This window comes from Chiloscyllium punctatum, chromosome 4 (genome assembly GCF_047496795.1).
Source record: "Chiloscyllium punctatum isolate Juve2018m chromosome 4, sChiPun1.3, whole genome shotgun sequence".
NCBI lineage: Eukaryota > Metazoa > Chordata > Chondrichthyes > Orectolobiformes > Hemiscylliidae > Chiloscyllium > Chiloscyllium punctatum.
The window spans coordinates 14,371,616-14,389,177 of record NC_092742.1 but is presented as its reverse complement, the minus strand read 5'-3'; the positions used below and the strand labels follow the sequence as shown (position 1 = coordinate 14,389,177).

The 17,562-nt window shown below is 43.0% G+C and overlaps 1 protein-coding gene across 6 annotated transcripts in view; it reads right to left on the bottom strand.

Moving 5' to 3' along the window:
* LOC140476087 (centrosomal protein of 128 kDa-like) overlaps positions 1-17,562 on the bottom strand; it is a 416,326-nt gene that overhangs the window by 50,218 nt on the left and 348,546 nt on the right. For 4 of the 6 annotated variants that reach the window (XM_072568114.1, XM_072568115.1, XM_072568120.1 and 1 more), the window contains one exon: positions 15,466-15,489. The exons of the other annotated variants lie outside the window; for them this stretch is intronic. In XM_072568114.1, coding sequence (XP_072424215.1) covers positions 15,466-15,489 — 24 coding nt within the window. The remainder of the gene's footprint in view (positions 1-15,465; positions 15,490-17,562) is intronic. 6 annotated transcript variants of the gene reach the window in all.

Below are 17,562 nucleotides of genomic sequence, written 5' to 3'. Positions count from 1 at the left end.
TGGAGAAAATGTGAAAATGACTTACTAGAATGGGACTAGAATAAAATATTACAACCATTAGGGAAGATTGAACAGGCTGGGGCTGTTTTCTCTAGAAGAGTAAAAATTGATGGGTGAATTGAGAGGGCTTTTTACCTCATGGCATGTATTTCATAACCCAGATGTAAATCTTTCCATTGCAGGCAAGACAGAACTAGAGACCATCAAAATAAGATGATTATTAATAATTCAGACTGGAATTCAGAAGAAACCTCCTAACCAAGAGTAGGTTGAATATGGAACTCACCACTGTCTGAGGTAAGTAGAATGGATACAGTTTAGAAGGTAAATAAACAGGAGGGAAAGGAATAGAAATTATGTTTAAAGGTTAGATTAAAAAAATCGAGGCTAATGTGGAGAATAAATACTGACACAAACCTGTTGGGCCAAATGGCCCGTTTCTGTAGCGTAAATACGACCTGGCACAATATATCTAAGTATGTGATGTTGAGTAAAAAAACTCATTGAACTATTTAACTTAACCAGTTCATTGTACATGCTATGTATCAGAAGTTAGTTGAAGAATATCATGCCATGGGTCAGAATTCCTAAGTACCATGGATATTTTAAATATGTAATTCCAAAATATGTTTTTTTTAAACTGGGCTCAAATAACCAAAAATGGCTACAGTTGTAAATTAAGTGAGCTTCTGGAGAGAAAGAGAGAGAGATACATGGAATATCATACCTTTGGAGGTGAAGGGAATTTTAAACAAGAGCCCTTCAAAGGGAGGTGGGGTCAGGTAGGCAAGTCAAAACAGAATGCACTGTGATATCTTGTGAATACTTAATTCTTCATTCATGGGACAAGGGCATCGCTGGCTAGGCCAGTATTTATTGCCCATCCCTCATTGCCCAGGGGGCAGTTCAGAGTCAGCCGTGGGTCTGCAGTCACATGTAGGCCATACCAGGTAAGAATGACAGTTTCCCTCCCGAAAGGGCATTAATGAACCGGATGGGTTTTTCCAACAATTGTCAATGGATTCATGATCATCATTAGATCCTTAATTCCAGAATTTCATAGAATTCAAATTTCACCATCTGCCGTGGCGGGATTTGAACTTAGTTCCCAGAACATTACCCGGGTCTCTGGATTAACAGTCCAGCGACAATACCACGAGGCCATCATCTCCCCACCAAGAGTTGGACGGAAGAGTTTGTTTCCGCGCTGTATGACTCAATGACAAAGATATGAAGGGCTGGTGACCCCTACTTCCCAACCTGCAGACACATTTTGCACTTTTCCCTTTGGGCAGGGGCTGAAAATTCAGTTTGAACTCTACTGGAGTATGCTAGTGGGATTTAACATTTTTGTGTGATTCAGCCTAAGTTCAAGCATGAGCATGCTGTGAAGGTCGCATTTGAAGAAATATTCTCTGGTCAGTTCCAGAGAAGAGCCATATCCGACTCAAAATGTTAACTCTGTTTCTATCTCAACAGACAAGGGTTCCCTCCAGCATTTTCTGTTTTTACCTCCTAGTCACTCTTACATTTTAGGTAAAGAAGAAGGGTCATTGAACACAAAACATTAACCCTGATTCCTCTCCACAGATGCTACCAGACCTGCTGAGCTTCTCCAGCAATTTCTGTTTTTGTTTCCGATTTCCAGAATCTGCAGTTCTTTCGGTTTTTATCTGTATGAAGACGGTGCTGAGCCAGTTAAAATTTCACATAGGGGTCTTTGGTAGAATTGGTATGACTAATTTGTCAATTTGGACACTTTCAGCTTTTTGCGTTTTTATTGGAGTATTGGATAATGTACAGGCAATGCATTTAGATCCGTCAGGTGTGCACTGAGACTTTAGTTCTGGTGTAAAACACATTCATGTTCCATTACTATTTAAGCGCCAGTGCCAACATGTTTCATTTCACCAATGAGAGCATTGTTAGCAAGGCCAATGTTTGTTGTCCATCCCTAACTTCCATTGAACTAAGATACTTGCTAGGCCATTTCAAAGGACAGCTAAGAGTCAACCACATTGCTGTGGGTAAGACCAGGGCTGGATGGCAAATTTCCTTCCCAGAAGGACCTTCGTGAACCAGTTGGGTTTTAATGATAATAATCTACTACAGTAAGGATATTATTAAGGTGGAAAAGGTTCAGAAAAGACTTACCAGGACGTTGCCAGGAAGGGGGAATCTGAGGTACAAGGAGAGGCTGGATAGCTGTCACATTTTCACTGGAGTGTAGGAGGTTGAAGGGTGACCTTACAGAGGTTTATAAAATCATGAGGGGTTCAGATAAAGTGAATGGCAGGTGTCTTTTCCCTAAGGGGGGGGGGGGGGGGGGGGATTTCAAGACTACACGTTTTTAAGATGAAAGATGAAAGATTTAAAAAAGACATGAGGCGCAATTTTGTTTTGCAGAGAGTGGTTTGCATGTGGAATGAACTTCCAGAGGAGGTGGTGGATGTGGGTACAGTTACAATGTTTAGAAGACATTTACATAGGTAAATGAATAAGAAATGTTTGGGGGTATGTGGGCCAAGCACAGGCAGGTGGAACTAGTTTAGTTTGGGATTATGGTTGGATCAAAGGGCCCGTTTCCCTGCTGTATGACATTATGATTCTCTGTTTAGGCCTGATTGTTCACATTAATTGTTAACAACATGTCTAATGACACAGAAAGTCATATATACAAATTTGCTAATAACACAAAGTTAGGTAGCAGTACAGACAATATAGATGATAGCATAAAATTACAAAGTGAGATTGATAGATCAGATGATCTGTGGCAGATGAAGTTCAATGAAAGCAATGTGAGGTCATCCATTTTGGACCAAAAAAGGATAGTTTAGGGTACTTTCTGGGAGTTATGAAGTTAAATACAGCGGATGTGTAAAAAGCCTTAAAAGTTCAGGTTCATGGATCTTTAAAATACCATGAACAGGTGCAGAAAACACTCTAGATGGCTAATGGAAGCTGAAATTGTGCTGCAGTTATACAAAACCCTGGATGGACCTCACTCTGGGCACCACAAAACAATCTGGGCGCCACACCTTAGAATAGATACATTGGTCTTGGAGGAAGTACAACATAGGTTACAAGAATAATACCTGGATTTCAGGAGTTATGTCGAGACATTGTATAAATTAGGCCTGTTTTCTCTAGAACTTAGAAGATTGAAATCTTTAAGATATTAACAGGAAAAGACAGGGCAGATAAAGATAAACCATTTCCACTGGTTGTTGATTCTAAAACTGGGGGATATAGTCTGAGAGTTAGGGTCAAATCATTGAGGAAACATGTTAGGAAGCATATCTACATACAAAGAGTGATGGATGTTTGGAAGTTTGGTTCACAAACAGCATGGATTCCAGATCAGTTGTTAATTTTATATCTGAGATGAATAAATTTTCATTCAGCAAAGGAATGAAGGGATATGGGCCAAAGGCATAACTATGGAATTAGGCCAAACATCAGCCATGATGTTAATGAATGACGGAACAAGCTGAATTGCCTACTACTTGTTCCTTTGTCTTGTGAGTCATAGAGATAAAGAGAACAGAAACAGGCCTTTCAGTCCAACTTGTTCACACCGACCAGATATCCTAAATTAATCTAGTCCCATTTCCCAGCATTTCGCCCATACCCCTCTAAACTCTTCCTATACATATACCCACCCAGGTGCCCTTTAAGTGTTGTCATTACACCAGCCTTCACCACGTCCTCTGACAACTCATTCCATACACACACCACTCTCTGTGTGAAAAGATTGCCCATTAGGTCCCTTTTAAATTTATACCCTCCCACCCTAAACCTACACCCTCTAGTTCTAGACTCCCCCACCCCAGAGAAAAAGCCTTGTCTACTTACCCTATCCATGCCCCTCATGATTTTATAGATCTCTATAAGGTCACCCCTCAGCCTCCAATGCTCCAGGGAAAACAGCCCCAGTCTATCCACCCTCTCCCTGAAGCTCAAACCCTCCAACCCTGGCAACATCCTTGTAAATCTTTTCTGAACCTATTCAAGTTTTACTACATCCTTCCTAAATGTGGGAGACCAGAATTGCATACAATATGCCAACAGTGGCTGAACCAATGTCCTGTACAGCCGCAACGTGATCTCCCAACTCCTATACTAAATGCACTTAGAAGACCTTAGAATCCCTACAGTGTGGAAACAGGCCTGTCGGCCCAACAAGTCCACACTAACCCTCCGAAGAGTATCCCACCCAGGCCCTTTCCCCAATGTTATTATCCTGCATTTACTCCTGGCTAATGCACCTAACCTACCGATTGCTAAACACCATGGTCAATTTACCTGACCTGCACATCTTTTTGGATTGTGGGAGGCAACATGGCAAGAAACCCATGCAGACATGGGAAGAAAGTGCAAACAGTCACCCGAGGCTGCAATCGAACCCAGGACCCTGGTGCTGTGAAGCAGCAGTGCTAACCACTGAGCCACCGTGCCACCCAATAAAGACTAACTCTGTGCAGAGAAAGCAGAGTTATCAGCATTCTTAGTTCTGAGGAAGGGTCACTGGACCTGAAACGTTAACTCTGCTTTCTTTCCATAGATGCTGCCAGATCTGCTGAGCTTTTCCAGCAATTTCTGTTTTTGCTTCTAGATTTTTGATTGATTGAATTCAAATTCCACCAGCTACCATGGTGACATTTGAACCTACTGCTCCTATCACCCCTTATACAATGCAAAAACAATGTCCACTTTGTCTAACATCATTGGAATCAAACTATTTCAAATGACTCTCAGGTTCTCTGACAGCACACAAAAAGTTGATGAAAAGATACATTGCACAGCCAAGCAAGGTGCTAGTACCATCATGTTTGCATGGAAGGTTCATGTCTATTGAAACTATTCAAGGTCAGTTATACTCGATTACAAAAAAGGATTGAATTAAACCAACTTGTTTGAAAGCTGCATGTCCAAGCATGAATTGCTGAGACAGTTGTGATGACTATATCTGTCCCCACTATCGCTTATAGAGACTCCGTGAAATTTAAAATATATGTGACAATGCCAGGAATTTTGCACTGTACTAATAAAAGGAGCAATTGCAGCAAGAGCAGGTTCTTAAAAATGTGAAACCAAAAGAGAAAATGCTGGAAAATCTCAGCAGGTCTGGCAGCATCTGTAAGGAGAGAAAAGAGCTGACATTTCGTGTCTAACTGACCCTTTTCCAGCATTTTCTCTTTTGGTTTCAAATTCCAGCATCCGCAGTAATTTGCTTTTATCCAGTCTTAAAAATGTGAAACTGGGTGGCTGCTGAAAGAGAGAATAATATAGAGGAATGTTGTTACAATTTCTGAAGAGGTTAGTAACTTGTATAGCAATTCAAATTTCCAATTAACAGCTGAAGGAATGACACAAGAATTCAAGTTTTAAAACATTTACAGCAGCCGATAATGATAAAGCACCATTGACTAAACATGATTTCTGTTTTGTTGGCTACCTATACTTTAAGTAACATAGAAGAATTTTCCCCTTTTACATTTATCATTCAGCATGCTCCTCACAGAATTAAATTCCCTAGAGCAAACCATCCACAGTGATGTCCAGTGATCATCTTTCAAGCACTTTATTTAGTTTTTGAAGAATTTCAAAAATTCACCTCCAGCAGTAAAATCTGGTGCAGTAATTCTCATTCCCTCAGTCATAACGAACAAATTTGCTGGAAATTGACTGCAGTATGCGTTTCCTCGACTCCAGCCATGGTCATTTACAAAATTAAGAAGCCTCTTCTTTCTGCTGACCACACAGAACGGATGCCTGTCTGTGATGTTCACTCGTTTGTAGGGAAGCCTGTGACCTAATCTCAAAAATGGCTTCTCTTCACCTGGCAACGTGAAAGACGTTAACCTTGTATTTAGGTAAAAGTGCTAATTAGGTATTCTATACCTAAGTCTCTTTTATCTTAAAAGCAAATGGACAGTTTACAGCACATTTATTTGCAACTGGATAGCTACAGCACTTACATAGAACATAGAACATAGAAGAATACAGCGCAGTACAGGCCCTTCGGCCCTCGATGTTGCGCCGATCAAAGCCCACCTAACCTGCACTAACCCACTATCCTCCATATACCTATCCAATGCCCGCTTAAATACCCATAAAGAGGGAGAGTCCACCACTGCTACTGGCAGGGCATTCCATGAACTTACAACTGGCTGAGTGAAGAACCTACCCCTAACATCAGTCCTATATCTACTTCCCCTTAATTTAAAGCTATGCCCCCTTGTAATAGCTGACTCCATACGTGGAAAAAGGTTCTCACTGTCAACCCTATCTAACCCCCTAATCATCTTGTACACCTCTATCAAGTCACCCCTAAACCTTCTTTTCTCCAATGAAAACAAACCCAAGTGCCTCAGCCTTTCCTCATAGGATCTTCCTACCATACCAGGCAACATCCTGGTAAACTTCCTCTGCACCCGTTCCAGTGCCTCCACATCCTTCCTATAGTATGGCGACCAAAACTGCACACAATATTCCAGATGCGGCCGCACCAGAGTCTTGTTCAGGAATTTGGGAGACTCGTCATATACTCAGGCAACCTTTGAATGGACCTGTCAAATGTTAATGTTGATCTCACTCCTTGCAACTTCTCTGTGGCTGTAACACTGTATTCTGCTGTCAGTTCTGCTACCCTGATGCACTCTGTATGGTACAACCTGCCTGTCGAGCACGCAAAGCAACACTTTTCACTGTATCTCGGTACATGTGACAACAATAAATCAATCAATCAATCAGATGTTGTTGCCATTGTCTCCTTCTGTGAATTATTTGTACCTTTTTCTCAGTAAAACAATCTAGCCTTCCTTTAATCCATAACAATTAAATCCCCAAAGCAGAACACACAAAATAAGAAGCAGGAGTAGGCAATTCGTCCCCACAGGCCCTGCTCCACCATTTAATAAGATCACGGCTGATCTGAATACAACCTTCAATCCCCACATTTCTGCTGACCCTGCTAACCTTTCAACCTCTTACATATCAAAAACCTAGCTACCCTTGCCTGAACCTTCTTCATTTACCCTAATTTAAGGGCACAATCCCAAAACATCATAATTGTCCAAACATCATCATTGCTACACTGTGTTAAACAGGCACACTAGAGGATTCCCAGTTCAAAACCTACAGACAAAGCCTGCTTCAACTACGCTCTCAGAATAGTTCGGAATAGTTGAGCCCAGCACTTAATGGGAGGTGGGGAAGTTGCTAAGAGCAGAGTTGGAGTTGGGCAGGTGCTAGTATCAAGACAACGGGATAGATTTCTTTTGGCTGATACTAAGCTGAGGATCTGTTTTCTGTTTGGCTTATTGGGAGGTTTGAGGCTAAACAAGCTGTCAGAAAAGGTGGGAACAGTCTGGAGTCAAGGGTGTTGGCAAAAGAAACACGACTGGGCTTCGGTCACCAGTACAAATATGAAAGTTATCCTCACATCAGTGAATGATATTCTTGAAAGAAGAGCATGTCAATGACATTAATTTGCATTTCTAAATAGTATTTCAGTATGGTAAACAGATACGTTGAGAGTGTGATGCTGGAAAAGCACAGCAGGTCAGGCAGCATCCGAGCAGTAGGAAAATCGACGTTTCGGGCAGGAGCCCTTCATCAGGAATGAGACTGGGAGCCTTTGTGTTGGAGAGATAAATGGGAGGGGGTGGGACTGGGGAGAAGGTAGCTGAGCGTACAATAGGTGGATGGAGGTGGGGGTAAAGGTGATAGGTCAGAGAGGACAGTGGAGGGGATAGGTGGGAAGGAAGATTGACGGGCAGGATAGGTCATGAGGACGGTGCTCAGCTGGAAGGTTGGAACTGGGGTAAAGTGGGGAGAGGGGAAATGAGGAAACTGGTGAAGTTCACATTGATGCCCTGGGGTTGGAGGGTCCTGAGGCGGAAGATAAGGCGCTCCTCCGCCAGGTATTGGGAGGTGAGGGATTGGCGATGGAGGAGGCCCAGGACCTGCAGATCCTCAGCAGAGTGGGAGAGGGAGTTGAAATGTTCAGCCACGGGGCGGTGGGGTTGGTTGATGCGGGTGTCCCAGAGATGTTCTCTGAAGTGCTCTGTGAGAAGGCGCCTGGTCTCCCCAACGTAAAGGAGACAGCATTGGGAGCAACAGATACAATAAATGATGTGTGGAAGTGCAGGTGAAACTTTGATGTATGTGGAAGGCTCCTTTGGAGCCTTGGATGGAGGTGAGGGGGGAGGTGTGGGTGCAGGTTTTGCAATTCCTGTGGTGGCAGGGGAATGTGCCAGGAGGGGAGGGTGGCTTGTTAGTGGGCATGGACCTGACCAGGTGGTCGCAGAGCGAACAGTCTTTGCGGTAGCTGTTGAGGACTCACAGGAGGACCAGCTGGATCCATGAAGAGGTCAAACAGTTCATCAACTTCACCAACACATCTCCCCCTGACATTAATTTCACCTGGACCATCTCTGACACCTCCCTCCCCTTTCTAGACCTCTCCATCTCCATCCATGAGGACCGACTCAACACTGACATTTTTACAAACCCACCTGGATTACACCTCTTCACACCATACCTCCTCCAAAAATTCTATCCGGTATTCCTAATTCCTCCGCCTCCACCGCATCTGCTCCCAGGAGGCCCAGTTCCACCGCAGAACACACCAGATGACCTCCTACTTTTAAGACCGAAATTTCACCTCTCATTAAAGGGAAAAACAAGGTAAAAACAATGACTGCAGATGCTGAAAACCAAATACTGGATTAGTGGTGCTGGAAGAGCACAGCAGTTCAGGCAGCACCCAAAGAGCAGCGAAATCGACGTTTCGGGCAAAAGCCCTTCATCAGGAATAAAAGCTTTTATTCCTGATGAAGGGCTTTTGCCCGAAACGTGGATTTCGCTGCTCGTTGGATGCTGCCTGAACTGCTGTGCTCTTCCAGCACCACTAATCCAGTATCTCATTAAAGGGTGTCACGGGGCTGAGTTGAGTATGGTTGCCATTACAAAAGAGATAGTGCTAGAAAAGCTAAAAAGTCTTAAAATTGATAAATCTCCTGGCCCCGATGGGATACATCCTAGGGTTCTGAGAGAGGTGGCTGAGGAAAAAGTGGAGGCATTGGTTAAGATCTTTCAAGAGTCACTGGAGTCAGGGAAAGTCCCGGATGATTGGAAGATCGCTGTTGTAACCTCATTGTTCAAGAAAGGATCAAGACAAAAGATGGAAAATTATAGGCCAATTAGCCTAACCTCGGTTGTTGGTAAAATTCTAGAATCCATCATTAAGGATGAGGTTTCTAAATTCTTAGAAGAGCAGAGTCTGATTAGAACAAGTCAACATGGATTTAGTAAGGGGAGGTCATGCCTGACAAACCTGTTGGTATTCTTTGAAGAGGTGACAAGTAGGTTAGACCAGGGAAACCCAGTGGATGTGGTCTATCTAGACTTCCAAAAGGCCTTTGATAAGGTGCCACACGGAAGGCTGCTGAGCAAGGTGAGGGCCCATGGTGTTTGAGGTGAGCTACTGGTATGGATTGAGGATTGGCTGTCTGACAGAAGGCAGAGAGTTGGGATAAAAGGTTCTTTTTCAGAATGGCAGCCGGTGACGAGCGGTGTCCCGCAGGGTTCAGTGTTGGGGCCACAGCTGTTCGCATTATATATTAATGATCTGGATGAAGGGACTGGGGGCATTCTAGCGAAGTTTGCAGATGATACGAAGTTAGGTGGACAGGCAGGTAGGACTGAGGAAGTGGGGATGCTGCAGAAGGATCTAGACAGTTTGGGAGAGTGGTCCAGGAAATGGCTGATGTAGTTCAACGTGAACAACTGCAAGGTCTTGCACTTTGGCAAAAAGAATAAAAGCACAGACTACTTTCTAAATGGTGAGAAAGTTCGTAAAGCCAAAGTACAAAGGGATCTGGGAGGGCTAGTCGAGGATTCTCTAAAGGTCAACATGCAGGTTGAGTCTGTGATTAAGAAAGCGAATGCAATGTTGTCTCTTATCTCAAGAGGGTTGGAATATAAAAGCACCATTGTGCTACTGAGACTTTATAAAGCTCTGGTTAGGCCCCATTTGGAGTACTGTGTCCAGTTTTGGTCCCTACACCTCAGGAAGGACATATTGGCACTGGAACGTGTCCAGCGGAGATTCACATGGATGATCCCTGGAATGGTATGTCTAACATATGAGGAACGGCTGAGGATCGTGGGATTGTATTCATTGGAGTTTAGAAGATTAAGGGGAGACTTAATAGAGACGTACAAGATAATACATGGCTTGGAAAGGGTGGACGCTAGGAAATTGTTTCCGTTAGGTGAGGAGACTAGGACCCGTGGACACAGCCTTAGAATTAGAGGGGGTAAATTCAGAACAGAAATACGGAGACATTTCTTCAGCCAGAGAGTGGTGGGCCTGTGGAATTCATTGCGGCAGAGTGCAATGGAGGCCGGGACGCTAAATGTCTTCAAGGCAGAGATTGATAGATTCTTGTTGTCTCAAGGAATTAAGAGCTATGGGGAGAATGTGGGTAAGTGGAGTTGAAATGCCCATCAGCCATGATCGAATGGCGGAGTGGACTCAATGTGCCGAATGGCCTTACATCCACTCCTATGTCTTATGGTCTTATGTGGTTGAAGATGCCCTCCAGTGCATCTCGTCCACGTCCCGCACCTCTGCCCTCAAACCCCACCTCTCCAACCGCAACAAGGACAGAATCCCCTCGGTCCTCACCTTCCACTCCACCAACCATAAATCGAATCATCTGCTGACAGTTCTACCACCTACAAATAGACCCCACCACCAGGGATATATTGCCCTCCCCACCCTTATCTAATTTCCGCAAAGACCATTTCCTCCGCGACCACCTGTTCAGGTCCACGTCCCCTAACAAGCCAGCCTCCCCTCCTGGCACATTCCCCTGCCACAGCAGGAATTGTAAAACTTGCACCTACACCTTCCCCTCTGCTCTGTCCAAGGCCCTAAAGGAGCCTTCCACATCCATCAAAGTTTCCCCTGCACTTCCACACATCATTTATTGTATCCGTTGCTCCTGATGCAGTCTCCTCTACACTGAGGAGATTGGACATCTTCTCACAGAGCACTTCAGAGACATCTCCAGGACACCCGCACACCAACCAACCCCAACACCCTGTGGCTGAACATTTCAACTCCCCCTCCCACTCTGCCGAAGACATACAGGTCCTGGGCCTCCTCCATTGCCACTCCCTCACCATCCGATGCCTGGAGGAGGAGCGCCTTATCTTCCGCCTTGGAACACTTCAACCCCAGGGCATCAATGTGGACTTCACCAGTTTCCTCATTTCCCCTTCTGCCCACCTTACCCCAGTTCTAACATTCCAGCTCAGCACGGTCCTCATGATCTATCCCACCTGCCAATCTTCCTTCCCACTTATCTGCTCCACCCTCCTCTCCGACCTATCACCTTTACCCCCAACTCTATCCACCTATTGCACTCTTAGCTACCTTCTCCCCAGCCCCATCCCCTCCCATTTATCTCTCCACCCCAGCATCCCAGCCTCATTCCTGATGAAGGGCTCCTGCCCGAAACGTCGATTTTCCTGCTGCTCGGATGCTGCCTGAATTGCTGTGCTTTTCCAGCACCACACTCTCAACGCTCATCTGCAGACCTCACTGTCTCCATGGTAAACACCCAAGACACATCATAGATACAAAAATTAACTCTCAGATGTAAGCCATGGATTAGGTGCTGATTGAAAGCTCTGAAAGATAGATTTAGGCTGGCTTTTGAAATAGAAGAGCGAAGGATTGCAAGGATTCAAGTGTATATAACAGCATGGCTAAAAGTCTCTGCCACTTCTCACAAAATGGGGACGGGGCATTGCAAAGGCAGCCGGAAATGGCACAGTGCTGGGCAAGGCTGCAGTGTAAAATTGGAAGAGCAGAAATTACCTTTGTATGCAGGGCACAATTTCAAAGTTGGCAATGATGATACAAAGATGATACAAAATGAGCAACCATTGTGAAGGGTGAGAAGGATAATGTAAAATTCCAGAAGGCCATAAACATGTTGTTGGAGTGGAAGGATAAGTGGCAGGTGCAGTACAATGTGAAGAAGTGTGAGGCGATACACTTTTATTAGGAAAAACATGAAGAGTGCAGGAGGGCATATCAGGAGTGGCACCAGATATACTTAAAAATTAGGAGCCAACCTGCTGAAGCTATAAAACAGGACTACTTACATGCTAAACAGTGGAAGCTGTACATGATTTAGAAGCCTAAGCAATCATACAACCAACAGATCAGAACCAACAAAACTCTGCACTCTTGCCACATCCAGTCTTGATGCTGGTAGACAATTAAACAACTATCAGGCTCCATTAATGGAATCCAGGGTAACTTGGCAAGTTGGACCCAAAATTGGTTTAGTGGTAGAAAACAGAGGGTGGTGGTAGAAAGCTGTGATGGGAGGCCAGTGTCCATTGCATAACCACAGGGAACAGTGCTAGGTTCCTTATTGCTCATGACATTTCTAAACAATATAGAAGATAAAGTAGAGGGAGATGATACTTCAATTGGCCAGGTGGTTCAGAGTGAGCAAGAAAATGTTAGGTTACAGAAGGATAAAAACAGATTGGGCAAATCAGTGGCAGGTGGAATTTAACCCTGATAAATGTGAAGTGATGCACTTTGGAAGAAATAACAAGACAAGGGTGTAGTCAATGAATGGTTGAACGTGAGGACTGCAGATGCTGGAGATTACAGAGTCAAGAAAGTGGTGCTGGGAATGCACAGCTGGTTAGGCAGTATCCGAGGAGCAGGAAAATCGACATTTCGGGCAGGAGCCCTTCAGTAGGAAGTCAATGAATGACAGGTCACTAGGAAGCTCAGAGGATAAGGATGCAATGCATCTTAATAGGTTAATGAAAAAGGCATATTGAACACTTGCCTTTATCATGGCATAGATTATAGAGCAGGGAGGTTATGTTGGAGGTGTACAAAACTTTGGTTCGGCCACAACTAGAGTAAAACGTGCAGTTCCAGTCACTGCTCAACAGGAAGGATATGATTGGAGGATGTGCATTGGAGATGCACCAGGCTGTTTCCTGGGTTCGAGCATTTTATCGATGAAGAGAGGCTGGATAAGATCAACTTGTTTTCCTTACGGCAGAGATGGCTGAGAGGGGACCTGATGGAGGGATATATGATTATGAGGGATAGAAAGGGTGGATAGAAAGTAGTTGTTCCCCTTAGTTGAAGGGTCACTAACATGGGGACATAATTTTAAGGTGAAAGACAGAGTGTCAAGAAAGGATTTGAGGAAAAGGACTTTCATCCAGTCATGGGAATCTGGAACACACTACCTGGGAGGATAGTTGAGTTGGAACCTTTAAAATTACTTAGATGAGCACTTGAACTATCATAACATTTCAGGTTGTGGGTGAAACAGTAGAAAGTGCATTTTCGGGTCAGTCAGCACATACTCAATAGGTTGAATAGACCATATTATTCTCTGATTCTATAAACCCATCTTCAATGGTGAGGAAAGACTGCATGTTAGTGCAAACACAAGGCAGAAGCACTGAATCCATCTTCAGTTAGAAGTGCCTAACGGATGGTCCAGCTCAGACTCCTCCCAAAGCCCAGAAACCACAGATACCAGGCTTCAGTCAATTCAATTCACCGCACATGATATTCAGAAACTGCTGAAGGGTGTGTATATTGCTATGGGTTCTGACAATGTTCTGGCAATAGTACTGTAAAGTAGGGCAAATCCGACCTGACCAATTACTACCCGATCAATCTACAATTGATCATTCAGTAAAGTGATGGAAGGGCTCACTGACGGTGCTATGAAGCAGCACTTGCAAAGGAGCAATCTGCCAGGGCCACTTATTACCCAGTGTGCCACACAGCTTCGCACAGGACAGCTAATTGAAGAAATAAGTGACTGAATGAAAGAAAGGCAAGTTTATAAGAATGATATATGCACTTCAGGAGGATAGGTTATACAAATTAGGTCTGTTTTCTCGAGGATTTAGAAGGTTAAGGGATGATCTGATTGAAGTTTTCAATATATTAACAGGAAACAGCAAGGCAGACAAAGATAAACTATTTCTCCTGGTTGAGGATTCGAGAACTAAGAAGCATTGTCTGAGAGGTAGGGCCAGGCCTCAGGGGAGGTATTAGGAAGCACTTCTACGCACAAAGGGTGGTAGATATTTGAAACTCTCTTCCACAAACAGGAGGTAATGCTAATCAGCTGTTAATTTTAAATCTGAAACAGATAATGTTTTAAGGGATATGGACCAAAGGCATGGAGTTAGGTCACAGATCAGCCATGAGCTTAGTGAATGGTGAAACAGACTCGAGGGGTTGAATGGTCGACCCCTGTCCCTAAAATTAACTATTTTAGGAAACTGCAAGGACAAAGTACTGAAATGAGAACTGCAATGTAATTGAGGGGACTTCTTCATCTTTCAGTGTCTTCTAGAGGACAATTCCATTCAAAGGCAGTTCCATACAATGCTCCTTCTGGATAAGCAACACATTCTACAAAACCAAGGCAGCTCCCGCTTTGCCTGAAAAGGAGCATTTCTTATTGGGACTCAGTGCATTACACTTTCTTCTGAGTTACACAGATGGTTTCGGATAATACATTTCACATTCATCTGGTGCCAAGCTGATACTAGTTTCTTTAGAAATTCCAAAAGCAATGCCCACTGAGATCCAACAACCTGCATTACTGTCCACCTGGATCTGCTCTCTGACCCAATATTATACCCGTACAGTTATTTTTGCATCACTAGCAATTAAACTGTAAATAATTTAATGCTAATTAATGATCAAATGAGTACTGCCCATGGTTACTAATTCATAATGAGACGCTTAGATGGAGTAAAGAGAGAGCTCCTATTTCTGATCACAGGGTGGTCCATAACCAGAAGTCCAAATCTCAGGGAACTGATAAAAAACAAGAGTGTCGAAGAATGAGATTTTGTTTCACTTCAGTGAATTGTAGTGATTTGAAATGCACTGCCTGAAAGGGTAGCAGAAAGAGATTCAATGGTAACTCTCAAAAAAGAATTGGATGTATGCACAGACATGGGTGAATACTGTGTCTAATTGGGTAGCTATTTTAAAACGTCAAATGGGTAAAGTGGTGTTCATTAGTGATGTACGATTCTGCGATGTGCAGAGAAGAATTCTATACCTTACTGGATTGAGTTCACCTTCCAATTTCCGCTATTATAAAATATTCAATTAACAGCCAGCTTTGCTAGTTTTCAAATTGCTGCATTGTACACTTACAAATTGGAGTGGTTCTATGAATAGTCTTAAATTACATGGCTGATTCTTTTACTTGTTCATTCATGAGATCTCGGCAAAACTGGCCCATTATTGCCTATCCCAAATTGCTTATTCAGGATTCCTGCGCATGGAACAGTCAATCGTAAACACAGACTGAATGAAAAGTTATAGGCATACACAAGGATTTAGCAAAACGAAATACTCACACTTTCTAAGTCTGCAATCCTATCCTGGAAAAAAGAAAGCAAAAATGCAAATCAGCGATTAAATTCTCAATAATTGTCAGGTCCCAGAATTTATCCACCAGATGATCATTCACAAATCAAAATTAGCAGAGTGTAAATTCCATCAGCTTCTTAGAAGAGAATAGACAAATTAATGTTTCGGTGTTGGAGATTAGAGTCGAGAGTACGGTACTGGAAAAGCACAGCAGCTCAGGCAGCATCCGAGGAGCAGGAGAATGAAGGGCTTTTACCCGAAACGTTGACTCCTGCTCCTTGGATGCTGCCTGACCTCCTGTGCTTTTCCAGCACCACATTCAGGGAATTAATGTTCCAGATGTACAGCAAGTTAAAATGATCTAGAAAGCACTATATATAAAAGGTAGTAGAAACAGATTCAATTGCCACTTTCAGAGGAGAATTCAAGGCGATGGTGAAATACCTCAGGTAATCTGGTAACACATGAAGCTGAGTGACATCTTTTCATGCTGTGTGATTCTACTTAGACCCTTCTCACCCAGAACTCAATCATGACAGCAAACTCCTAGGATGAAAGTGGAAACTTTTCAAAATGTCCAGAAATTAAAGAAATCAAAAAGCTGCATCGACTAAAGGGAGATCCTGGCTCGTTACCAACTGCAAGGGAAAGGCACATTCAGGAAGGTACTGAACAGTTTGAGATCCTTCATCAGGAAAGTGCAGAAGCGAAGTTGAAGCATCACTGGAAGCAATCAAACTTCCAAACAACACACCTATCTAACCCTGAAAACACAACCCATCCCTCATGTTATAGTCTGCAGATTTTGCAGAGACTTATCAGCTACCTCAAAACCCATGAAACTGGAAGTACTGAGGTGCTGCCTAAGAAGAAACCTTTCAGCAGGACTAGGATGTAAAATTATGAAGTCCCTTAGTATGGCTTAACCAAAACAAGAAATACTGGAAAGTAAACAAAATGTAACTTCTGTTTTCTCCTATTAACAAGTTACCTGGCCAACCAGGTCATAAAGACAGAACATAAAGATAAGGATATTGTGTAAAAGTTATATATAGCATTGGGTAGCCCATATCTCGAGAACTGTGTGCAGTTTCAGTCATCTTAATTAAGACAGGATGTAAATTCACTGGAAGCAATATAAAAAGGTTGACTTGATTCATATTGTGCTTAAGGTGTATAACATATTATCATAATTTGGGAGTTAGAAACTTAAAGTAGAGGTAAAATAAATGTATGATTTCAATTTTATGCAAGCTTTTTTTAAAGAGGTCAGCAAATCATTTGGAACTGTAAATTGAAGACCTTAATTCTAAGAAGGCATGTGATTTAAGTTAAATGCTGAGCAGGATACCTATGCTGTTGACTGATGAAATTTACAAAATTGAACTTTTATGACATACAGAGGAACTAAACCAGGAACCACTAGTTTTTTTGAGTTCAGCTCAGAATCAGATTTCTGTAGTAATTGTAATGAAGTCAGCTAGGTGAACAGCATATAATATGAGTTCCCTGATTGGAGCTGTTAATTTGGTCCAATCAGGGAGCCCTGGCAAACAGATATAAACAGGAGTGTCAGATATCCTGTTCACTCCAAGAGCTGGCTCTGAGGGAGCTGCATCAGTGTCTAGGACCCTCCATGTGTAAATAAAGGTGACTGGATGATTGGGTGACAGGATACCAGCCTCTGTCCAGTTATTTTAGTTTCAGTTCAGGAAACAGTTTGTCTTCAGCAGAAGGATTTTAGTTTGTTAAGTGTCCAAGCTTTGAGAGTTTGTGGAGAGGTTTTTCAAGCTGTCAGTACTGAAGATGGTTAAGATATAGATCTGCAAAGTAGTCTGCAGGTCAGCAAATAAGAGCCACTTAAGTAAGAAATTAAAGAAAACAACCAAAAGAACTAAGGATGCTAGAAATCAGAAACAAAAACAGAAATTGCTGCAAACATTTCGAGCAATTTTCACTTCTTTTTAAGTAATTAAAGAATAACACTTCACTAGGAAAAGTAAAGGATATCAGAATCATAGAGTCAGAGATGTACAGCACGGAAACAGACCCTTTGGTCCAACACGTCCATGTCGACCAGATAT